Source organism: Salvia miltiorrhiza, chromosome 8, assembly GCF_028751815.1.
Source record: "Salvia miltiorrhiza cultivar Shanhuang (shh) chromosome 8, IMPLAD_Smil_shh, whole genome shotgun sequence".
NCBI lineage: Eukaryota > Viridiplantae > Streptophyta > Magnoliopsida > Lamiales > Lamiaceae > Salvia > Salvia miltiorrhiza.
Genome location: NC_080394.1, coordinates 34,661,742 through 34,674,288, shown reverse-complemented (window position 1 = coordinate 34,674,288; position 12,547 = coordinate 34,661,742). Strand labels below are relative to the sequence as shown.

At 34.4% G+C, this 12,547-nt stretch overlaps 1 protein-coding gene across 1 annotated transcript; it reads right to left on the bottom strand.

Moving 5' to 3' along the window:
- Positions 1-1,511: 1,511 nt before the first annotated feature.
- LOC130997895 (pentatricopeptide repeat-containing protein At5g03800) lies at positions 1,512-4,551 on the bottom strand. Its single transcript, XM_057923325.1, has one exon. The coding sequence runs from the start codon at positions 4,402-4,404 to the stop codon at positions 1,708-1,710; it is 2,697 nt and encodes an 898-aa protein (XP_057779308.1). The 5' UTR covers positions 4,405-4,551; the 3' UTR covers positions 1,512-1,707.
- Positions 4,552-12,547: the final 7,996 nt, after the last annotated feature.

Below are 12,547 nucleotides of genomic sequence, written 5' to 3'. Positions count from 1 at the left end.
CTCCCCCTCAAGTTAAAAAAATTAAGTTGTTATTTGATTAAAAAATTAATTTAAAATTAAAGATAAAATAGTAAATTTATTATTCTATATGTCCCAACTTTTAATATTCATCTTTTCATTTAGTCTGTCCCACATTTTTGTATTAATTTCTATATTTAGTAAAAGTATGTGAGTCTCTTACTTCATTTTAGTTATTTTAATACTCTCATAAATGTGGAATTTTTATTTCACTCACAACACACTCAACGACTTTATTTAAATTAGTGTTATTTTTTAACTGGATACTAAAAACTAGGACGAAGAGAGTAATATTTATTAAATAATGGGCTATGTATAGAATTGCGCTAAAATATAAATAATGAAGCCTATTAAAATTACAGCTAACGGCCCAAAGCTTTATGGGCTTAGCCTGAATCAATAGAGACTTAAAAGAATAATATTTCAGCAGATTAGGTTCTTAAAAAAAGGTACAAAAGATATTATGAATTTTAGAAAATCTTCAATGATGCAAAGATGAAAAATTTTATGAACGAAGGGTTTAATTATCTTTGGGAAGAAGAAGAAGAAGCTCAAGTACTCCTCCCGTTCCATAACAAATGTTCCAACTTTCATAATGGATATTTCATTACAAATGTTTCATTCCTTTATTGAGAACATATTCTCTCTCTATAATTTCCACCGACATGCTTTATCTATTAATTACAGTATTTCTTAATCTATGTGCCCAAAAGTAATGGAACATTCAAAATAATGAGACTAGGGCTGTCTAAATGGTTATCGGGTTTTGGGTATCCAATTAACCGAACCGAAATTCCCGGGTTTGGGTATCCAATAACCGAAAATTTCGGGTAATGGATCGGTTTCGGTTATTGTTTTTTTGGAAATTTCGATTATCGGTTAACCCGAAAAACCGATCGGGTTAACCGAATAACCGAAAATTATTTTATTAATTATTTAATATATATTATCAATATATCATATATAATATATTATATATTTGTAAATTAATATATAAATATATTTGTAAATTATTTAATATATATATATTTGTAAATTATTATATATATATTATATATAATATATTTGTAAATTTACATATATATTATATATTTGTAAATTTACAAATAATTTACATATATATTATAATATATATACCAAATATATTATATATTTGTAAATATATATTATATATTTGTAATTTCTTTTAGAGTAGATAGAGCAAAAATTATTTGAATTTTATTTTTTAAATGGGTATTTCGGATACCCAAATAACCCAATTGGTTAACCGAAGCGAGTATTGGGTAACCGAACTTCTAAAACGGTTCGGGAACGGTTATTGAAATTTGGCAATTTCGGGTTCGGATAACCGAAAATTCGGGTACGGGTAACCGAACCCGAACCGATCGACAGCCCTAAATGAGACATTTATAATGAGACCAGTAACAGAATCCACAATTATTTTATTATTATTCACAATGATTAGACGCATATGAACGCTAGCAAGTAGCAAATACAAGTCAAGTCACAAATCTTTGTCATAGATTAGCTTGTTCCATTACAGTTGCACACTGCATATTTTACTTACATGTTACATCACATTTTTTGGCAAAATCAATCGCCCAAAACATAAGAAAAAACAAAAGTATCTATACATAACAGATTAATGTCCAAACATCCCAAAACAGAAACCAACCAAAATTCAGGGTTTCACCAATGATCACAGCAGGAGCATTCACCATGAAGAAAACAGTGAAAACCTGAAGCATCTCTCACATGTATCTCCCTCTTGGTAACAACCGAGACATACTTGAAGAATGTATGGCAGTCCCCGCAAACATGGATGTTCTTACTCACCCTCACCGGTTTCCCGTAACCCGTCACCAGCAGGCCGTAGGCGACCGCCAGTTTCCCGCTGTGGTACAGCAAGAAATTGGTCTTCTGATGCTCCTCCACCTCATGAAGCACGAAGCTCGTGTCAGGCGTGTAGCCGGATCTCGAGCATTCCATAAACAGTATCTCCAGCGCGCTGTAGATGTCCTTCGTCTCTGGATGCGACTTATCCCTCCCAAAGAAGGAATGCACCTTGTTCTCGTGAATGAGCCAGCTCCGGCCAGGGAATTTCCGCAGCCCTTTCGATTTCATCTCTTCTCGAACGAGATCAGAGCAGTGCCACCTCCCAGATGCGGAGTAAAGATTTGATTTGAGTATGTACGTGGACGGATCTTGTGGCTCGAGCCTCAGTATTTCCTTGGCAGCCCTTCCCCCAATTGTGGCGTTTCTGTGCAGTCTGCAGCTATCAAGCAAGGCTTTCCAAACAGAAGCCGTTGCCTCAAATGGCATCTTCTTGATTATCTTCTCTGCTGCTTCGAGAAGCCCCCAGAAGCCATACACGCCAACCAAACTAGCATAGTGCTCCGAATTGGGTTCTACGTTATGGATACGCTTCATGGAGAGGAAGAACTCGAGGCACTGTTCAACTAGCTTCGACTTAGTGTGGCGATAAGCTGAGATAATCAAGACACAGGTGACTGTGTCTGGCCGTATACCTCCTCTCAGCATCTTCTTCCATGCATCCAAGGCCATCTCCCCCTGCCTGTTAAGGATATGGCCGGACAACACACAGTTCCACGAAACTATGTCGTGTTCAGGCATGCTATTGAACACCTTCATCGCTCGTTCCATATCCCCACATTTGGAGTACATGCTGACTATCGCGTTCCCAACACCTACATCGGATAAAGAACCATGTTTTATAGCGCGGCAGTGAAATTGTTCGCCGAGAGTTTGAAACCCTAGATCCCCACACACTCCAAGTGTTGAAGCTAATGCGACCTCATCAATGGCGATATGTTGTTCTTCCTCATTGATCAAAGAGATTGCTTTCTCCAACTCTGCGTGTCGGGCATATCCACACACCATCGTTGTCAGCATGATCGAGCTTCTCTCTTTCAATGGTAGCTGATGGAATATCTTCTCAGCATCGCCCATTCTAGCACACCTAGTGCACATATCAAGCAATGCGGCTTGGATATACTCGTTCGTGCCAGAACCAATCTTGACAACAAAGGCCTGCATCTGTTTGCTGAACCTTGAATGCTTGCTCAAACCACAAGCATGTAAAGCACTAGACAATGTGAAATCAGTTAACTCCACGCCCTCCTCCACCATTCTGCAGAAGAATCTCAACGCCCGTGAGCCATCGCCATTTTGGCAAAATCCGGCTAAGAGGGCATTGTAAGCAATGGAGTTCTTCTCAGGCATCATACAGAAGACCTCCAAAGCTGAACCAACACGCCCGAATCCCATATATGCACTAACCATTTCAGTCCATGTAAAGCCATCTCTTGCCGGCATACTCCCAAACAGATCCTCAACATCTTCCACACACCCACACTTTGCATAAAACTGTATTAGTGCATTCCTCACACTCAAATTGCCGCCATACCCTGTTTTAACTGCATATGCATGAATTCCCTTCCCATACATAGTTGATGATGATGATGATGAAAATCTTGCACATGCGATCAATAAACTAGAAAGAGTAAAGTAATCTGCTCTACAACCCTCTTGCATCTCTACCAACATATCATAAAACAGTTCAAATGCTTCACCGTACAAACCCTCCTTAACAACACACGAAATTACAGTATTCCAAGAGGCAATGTCTCTCTCAGGCATTTCATCAAACAGTTTGATCACAAAATCGAAGCAACCACTTTTACCATATAACCCCATCACAGCATTGGCAACATAACTGCTATTAGCATGACCGGTTTTGATCGACAATGCGTGAATTTGGGAACCCAAACCTAAATCCAACAAACGCATACAGGCAGTCAAAATCGCAACGAAAGCATACGCGTTGGGTTCGATTCCCGACACTCTCATCTCAAGGAACAGCGCGACAGCTTCTTCCCCGCGGCCCGATTTCGCCAAGCCGGAAATCAGAGCGGTGTAGGACACAACATCCGGTTTCGCAATTAAATGGAAAACCCTCTCCGCGTAGCTCAAGTGACCCAATTCGATATAAGATGTAATGAGAGAATTACAGAGGCGTATGTCTTGACGAAATTTGATAATTGAAGCGTGAACCGCTTTGCCGAGCTGAACATCGCCGTGCTCGCGGGAGAGTTTGAGCAGACGAGAAATCTCATCGTTGGACAACGGTTGAATGTTATCGGGAAGCTTTGGAGTGTGTAGGTGCTCGAAAGGTGGAGTTTTGGACAGTAAAAATGGTGGGGCTGAGAAGAGCTGGGGCTTGGGAGAGGAGAGAGAAAGAGGGGTTTTGGAGGGAGAAAGGAAACACGTGATTTTTATGGGAGTAGAGGATTTGAGGAGGTGAGAGGGAGGAGAGGAGGCGGCGGAGTCGAAGGGAGGATGGTGGAGGTGGATAAGGGCCGCCATTAAAGTGAGGCGCCAAGTTTAGAAACTGTTAGACTCAGAATATTTGGGTTGAGAAAACAAAATGTATTTGGAATTAGTTTGACTCACATAAATTGTTTTCTTCAGCCTATATTTGTATTTTGAGGCACTTTCAAGGTAACAATCGCTGAAAATCAATAATCGTTCACCGACATAATTTTAAGATGTGGTGTCGTGTGAAATCGATTTTTTTAAAAAAATCATCTTCACAATGACACTATTTCAATATAAAGTTTCATTTGTATATTGAAGTGGTATCATTGTACACATGATTTTTTTAAAAAAATCGGTTTCACAGGAGTTTTTGTGTAATTTTAATCACTATATAGTATAACTTAAAAAATTCCTTAATTCATTATCTATGTAAATTAATTAAAAAAAATTATATTTTTGTAATCCTACACTTATATATATAAGGGTGCGTTCTCTTTGATTGTAAATTTATCATGGGAAGAAGAGGGATAACCAAAATTTCATCCTTTAAATTCATTTCTTTTTTCTCATTTCCTACTTGACCCTTACTCATTCCTCATTTTCACTACCAATGAGAGATAATATTATCACACCAAAAATGGAGAGATAATATTATCCCTTCTTTGTAGTGAAAATGAGGAATGAATAAGGGTTAAGTAGGAAATGAGAGAAAAGAAATGAAGGATTCAAATGGTGAAAATTTGTTTATCCTTCATTTTTCCATGATAAATTTATAACCAAAGAGAAGACACCCTAATAAGAAAATAGAAGTTGCTTTCGGTGCACTCCTCGGGGACGGGTTCCGGTCTAACCAACAAAATAACATGAAACCGAAGAATAGCCTTCAAAACAACGTGTACATAATGCGATATAATTTGTCTCGACCTCTAAAAATCAAACCTAACCACTCTATTTTCCTTGTGGTGCGCTAGTATCGATAAGAATATTGCTACTTGCCCCTGCACACTGACATACCTTCCATCCCGTAGACCCACCAAATCCTTCAACAACAGACATAGCCGACTGAAGGTGTTACGGTCCATACGTAGGTTCACAAAGCAATCTATATCGGTGATAGCCACCAGCCTATTCATATGCTGCACCTGATCAGGGATCCAGTATAAAATCCTATAGGCTTCAGCACTTGAACGACGTTTTTGCTTTCGCGAAACAATCCTAACAATAGCCTTACTAACTAAAACAATTTGTATAACTTGAAGGCCCATCTCCTCCATTATCAGCTGTAGCCATATAGTTCGATTTGCTCGACTCGGCATATTAAATTGAATGAAATGGATTCAAGTGTATATTGTGGCTGCATTTCAATGAAAATTAACTCAAATACCTATACAATCACCCACCAGCTCAAAACAACAAACGTATAAATGAATCACAAGCAAGAGGAATCATATGTTTATGCCAAACAATGCATTTGTCCAAAGTCCTAACATCGGCCTGCACTGTAATAACAAACATTCGACATAAACCAATGAAATCATGGATAACGCGAATAGACCACTTGGTTAATGACATACAAATAAGAGCATGGGTTTTATAGAATCCCCCAACTAATTAAATCAACAGAGGTAATGGATAACAAGCATATATTGTGGATATAATTCTTCCAGAGCAATTATTGTGTCATGGTTCTCGACAAAATAAAGAATTCTGCAAACCCAAAAAAGAAGCACCTTAGAATTTGGTTATAGATGTGGCCGGTGAACCTCAGCAAGGTGTCGTACTGCGAAACAAAGAAAATAATAAGAGGCGAAATTGACACGGTATCTCACATAAACCAGCAACAACAGAACAAAGCCTTAACTCATCGACGCAAACGTACAAGCCCTAAATCTTCGAACCTGTGTGAATCGACGCAAATTTTTTTGAACAAAATAGATGTAAAGAAGAGTATTTTTCGTTCACCTAAATACTAGAAACGATGCAACCATTCACCACATAAATAATTTGACATTACCGTTAGGGCTGTAAATAAGCCAAGTCGAGCCGAATACTAGCAGACTCGGGCTCGGCTCGAGCTCGATTCGAGCTTTTATCTTGTTGATTGAGCTCGGCTCGAGTGATGCTCGATAATATTGAATTCGAGCTTGAGCTCGAGCTTGGCTCGTTAAATGTTCGTATACTAATGTTCGAGCTCGAATTGGTTATAAATTAAAAAAAAACTTCTTAATTAATACTCCCTTCGTCCACCAATCAACTACCCATTTGGTGCTCGGCACAGAAACTAATAAAGTTGAAAAAGGTAGTGTAAATATGGTGTAAAAGACTAAAAGGGTAGGGTTAATGTATTTTGATTACTTTTACTAATCTTTCACTAGTATTTGACATTATTTTCATGCCTTGATTTAAAATGTTCTTTTTTTTATAAGCTATTTTTTTTACTCTTTAATTAAATCAACTGAAAAATGGAAAATGAATTTTTCAGAAAATAAATAAACTAAAAATTCAAAAATAAATAAATAAACTGAAAATTTAGAAAATAAATAATCTGGAAATAAATATATAAATAAACTGAGAAACGAAAAATAAATAAACTAAAAACTCAAAAATAAATATTTCAGAAAGTAAATAAACTGAAAAATTCAAAAATAAATAAATAAATAAACTGAAAACTGAAAATAAAAAAACAGAAAACTGGAAAATAACTTTTCAGAAAATAAATAAACTGAAAATTCAAAAATAAATAAATAAATAAACTGGAAATAAAATTTTCAGAGAATAAATAAATAAATAAACTGAAAACTGAAAATAAATAAACAAACTGGAAATTCAGAAAATAAATAAACTGGAAATAAATAAATGAATAAATTAATTGGAAATGAAATTTTCAGAAAATAAATAAATAAACTGAAAACTGGAAAGTAATTTTTTTAGAAAATAAATAAAAACTGAAAATTCAAAAATAAATAAATAAATAAACTGAAAATTCCAAAATAAATAGATAAACTGAAAATAAATAAATAAATTGGAAATAAAATTTTCAAATAATAAATAAATAAATAAACTGAAAACTGAAAAATAAATAAACTGGAAATAAATAAATAAATAAATAAACTGAAAATTCGAAAATAAATAAATAAACTGAAAATTCAGAAAATAAATAAACTGGAACTAAATAAATGAATAAATAAAGTGGAAATAAAATTTTCAAAAAATAAATAAATAAATATACTGAAAACTGGAAAATAAATTTTTTAGAAAATAAATAAACTAAAAAATTGAGAATAAATAAATATATAAACTGAAAATTTCGAAAATAAATAAACTGGAAATTCAAAATAACCTACTCTATTTAATTAACATCAAAATTGGATTAATTAGACAAGTAATGGTAGAGTGTGGTTGGTCTAATTGGTAAAATGTAGTAATTTAAAAATGAAGGGAGAGTATATATGTCCAAAAAACAGAGCAGGTAGTTAATTGGTGGACAAAAATTTAGAGGCAAATAGGTAGTTGATTGGTGGACGGAGGGAATAGGGATGGCAACGGGCCGGATCTGGACCGAGTCTGGCCAATACCAGATCCAGATCCATGAATCTAAAAATTTTGGATCTAGATCCGCGAATCCAGATCTATGGATCTGAACGGCGGCGCGGTGTGTGGCGGTGAACGGTGGTGTGATGGCGCGGTGGAGTGTGGCGGTGAACGGTGGCAGCGAAAAGGGGAGGTGGACGACGCAAAATCAGTCACGCAGCGAAAATGGGAGGTGGAGTGTGGCGGTGAACGGTATTAAGGCGGCGCCGGTGAAGGGATTGTGGGAGGTTGATGACGCAGAGAGTGACGAGGAGGGAGGCAGACTACTCACGCAGTGAAATGTAATGTTTCAAACCTAAACACTGAATGTATACTTTTATTTATCTAAGATATACATTTCCATGCTTAAATGTATACTTATGTGAACATAAGTATTAACCATCATTCAATATTTTTAAAAATAAACACTGAATACTAAACCCTAAACCTTGAACACGGAATACTAAACCCTAAATAGGGAATACTAAACCCTAAACCTTAAATACTAAATCCTAGTCATATTCAATAATAGACCCTAGCCATTCAATAATAAATCCAAATGACAATATATATTTACTTTTATTTTATCTAAGATATACATTTCCATGCTTAAATGTATACTTATATGATTATAAGTATTAACCATCATTCAATATTTTATAAACACTGAAGGCTAAACCATAAATAGGGAATATTAACCCTAAATACTGAATACTAAACCCTAACCATTCAATAATAAATCCAAATGAAAATATTTACTTTTAGGGTTAATTGCCCCTAAATACACCATCTTTCCTTGAATTCTACAATTGCACATCACCTTTAAAATTCGCCCCTAAATACATCACCTTTCCTTGAATTCTACAATTGCACATCACCTTTAAATCCGCCCCAAAATACATCACCTTTATATTTTTTCTGTTTTTGCACATGACTAAAAAATCCTCAAGAAATAAATTAAAGTGTTAATTTATAAATTTAAATATCTTTTTAGCAGCGGAAATATAATAAAATAAAATTCTTTATAAAGTTTAAAATCATATATATATATAAGTATTTTCGTAAAGAAATAGATTCTCTAATAAATTTTTAGAAAGAACTTGAATTAAAAAAAATAAACAAGTCATGACATTAAGAAAATAAAATGAAACTTTATTTTAATAAATTTCACACGAATTCGATATAATTTGGAATTTAGAGTTACAATAATCAAAAGTACCACATGAATAATATAATGAGATTGAAAGAAACATTTTTTTTTATATTTTTTAAAGAGGTTCGACGCGCCCATTCGACTCTCCACGCGCCTCCAATGTCATTTACCTGAAATATTAAATATGAGATAAGCATACATAGTATACTTAGTGTGGGAACATGCAATTATTGTCCACGTTAATAAAATGGTAACACATACGATCATAACATTCAAAACGACACAGTTTTGCCAATCTGGAAGCCACGTCATTTAAAGTGGTAACACCCTAATCTAATTAAAGTGTTAAATATAAATTTAAATATCTTTTTAGCAGCGGAAATATAATAAAATAAAATTATTTTTTAAAAATAAATAAAGAATTTTATTTTATTATATTTTCGCTGCTAAAAAAATATTTAAATTTATAAATTAACACTTTAATTTATTTCTTGAGGATTTTTTAGTCATGTGCAAAAACAGAAAAATTATAAAGGTGATGTATTTTGGGGCGGATTTAAAGGTGATGTGCAATTGCAAAATTCAAGGAAAGATGGTGTATTTAGGGGCGGATTTTAAAGGTGATGTGCAATTGTAGAATTCAAGGAAATGTGGTGTATTTAGGGGCAATTAACCCTTACTTTTATTTTATCTAAGATATACATTTCTATGCATAAATGTATACTTATGTGAATATTAGTATTAGCCATCATTCAATATTTTTTATACCTAAACACGGAATACTAAACCCTAAACCTTAAATACTAAACCCTAGTCATATTCAATTATAGACCCTAGCCATTCAATAATAAATCCAAATGGCAATATATATTTACTTTGATTTTATCTAAGATATACATTTCCATGTTTAAATGTATACTTATGTGAATATAAGTATTAACCATTGTTGGGAACTTAATGAAATATCCTAATCCTTGTTTTGATGATACCAAAATTAATAGGTTTATTTTGTAATAGACTAGAACTGCTTGAACTCAAGTGTTAGAGTTCTTTTTCTAGTTTAGCTTGCTGCTCTGAAGAACGAATGACTGAAGACTGAAGACTGAAGTTGCCGACTGAAGCATCAGTCGAAGAATCAGTTTTGAACTGATTACTTAATGCGTGCCACGTGGAATCAGAGGACTGATACTAAAGTCAAGTATCAGTTAAACATTCTTCCTCGGACTAAACCTCCAACGTTCAAAGGAAGCCACGCACTCCAGAAGTACAGCCGCATTAAATGCAAAGATCTCAGGATCGTCCTTTCTCTGCAGAGGTCATTCCTCTTTGGTGATTACCTTTTCAGAGATGTCGCATGTCCTGCTCTTCAAGATAGCCGTTCTCACCAAACAAGAAACCTTGAAGATTGAAGCCTCAACCAAGTTTAAATTACTCTCTAACGGAAGAAATCTTGAAGACCTTCTCCGCCAACGGATCTATTCAAGACTTCTCCTATAAATAGCGCTCGAATATCACTTCAATCTTCACCGATTCAACGACATAAGCTGAAACTCTGCCGGTTTCTCAGCTAAAGCCCAGACTCTCCAAAGTTTGAATCGAAGAAGAGAATCCCTAAAGCCAAAAATCAATCACTACTGATTACATAAATTCTCTTAGACCTTAGGCAAACGTCGTTTATCCAAAGCCTAGGTCAAACTAACTGCAAAGAACTTGTTCTTTGAAGTTTAGTTGGCAAGTTTTCAAACCTCCCTTCGAATGACTGAATCGAGTGTTTGAGTTGTAAAGGAATTCAGGAAGGTACTCTGTCTCCGTGAGATCCTAGTGCCCAGTGCGTGCTAGGAGTGAGAAATCCAACAAGGTGTGTTGGTACTGAAGATTGGATCTTCAGTTGTTTCGGTTGTGTGCACCCAGCAAGCACACGTTCAGGTTTGTTGTGCACCCGTAAGCACGAGCATCGGTTTGCAGTGCACCCGCAAGCACTTGCAGAGTGAAGTAGTTGTTGGTCTGATCAACCGACCGTGGATGTAGGAAGTGTTTTCCGAACCACGTAAAAATCTCTGTGTTATTTACAGCTTTCACTATTTATGTTCTTACTCGTGCTCTTCCTTTTGTAAACTGAAAACTGACTAATTGCAAAGAGAAACTTAAGACTAAGAACGTGCTCAACTCACAGGCTATTGCAAAACAAAAGTTTTCCGCTGCGTGTGTTATCAGTCTGACTGATCTATCCTCTGATAGTCAGTAAGATTAATAATATCTCTGTTTATCAAACTCTACTGAAGCCTTACGTGCATCAGTTAATTTCTTGTGACTTAACTGATAACTCCTTACTGAAGAGCTTTCAGTATCAGTCGTCAACCCTGTTTTGGTCAAAACTCTTTTCAGTAAACAGGTGTCTGGGTTTGTGTTTGTAGTTTCGTTTTGATCTCTTATAAAGATCGAAAATAGCCTATAGGTGTATTCCCCCCCTACACCTATTCGAGACCATCCGGACCTAACAACCATCATTCAATATTTTGTAAACCCTAAACACTGAATACTAAACCTTAAACATTGAATACTAAACCTATCATTTCATTAGAACAATATGCATAACAAATATAATATTTTTGAAACATTACATTTGTACATATCAATAATTACTTCTTATTATGATAATATTTTACTTGACTAAACTAACACTTTAATAGGTAGCTATTATCAAATTCCCAATTACAAATAGTTCGACACAAAAATTAAGCAAATCAAAATCAATTAAAATTCATATGAAATCAAAGAATCAATGAATGTAATCAATGAATCAAAGAATCAAACCCCTTGAATCAAACTCGGAATTATCGTGAACAAATATTACATTTGTTTATAATAATTGTTACTTTTATTCAAGTAATCATTGTCGTAAGAAAAAGTAACTATTGATATGATGTAATGTAATGTTTTTAAATTATTACATTTGTTCACGATAATTGTTACTTGTATTTATGAGAATTTGCACTTTTAGTTATTTGCTCAAATAAATATTTTTGTAAGTAAAAGTAGTTATTGATGTGAAGAAAACTAATGTTATTTTTACTAGTTAATAAATTTATTCTTAACTATATGGTCAAGTAATTATTGTCGTACAAAAAGTAATTATTGTTGCAATAAAAATATAATGTTTCTAAATATTACATTTGTTCACGATAATTGTTACTTTTAGTCATGAAAATTTATACTTTAGTTATTTGATCAAATAATCATTATCGTACGAAAAAGTAAGAAATGCAAAAAACAGAATAATAGAAGAAAAAAATGGCAAAAAAAAGCGAAAAAAGCGCATAAGGAAAAGATTATAGAAAAAAAAAGAATAAAGAAATGCAAGAAAATAGAAAAATAGAAGAAAAAACGCAAAAAAAAAAAAGAACGCAAGTAAAAAAAGGGACAAAAAAAAAACGCAAAAAACAAGTTTTGAAACCCTAACCTTGGGAA

Excerpts from the sequence above, each read along its gene's own strand:
- LOC130997895 (XM_057923325.1), bottom strand. The coding sequence starts at position 4,404 with ATGGCGGCCCTTATCCACCTCCACCATCCTCCCTTCGACTCCGCCGCC.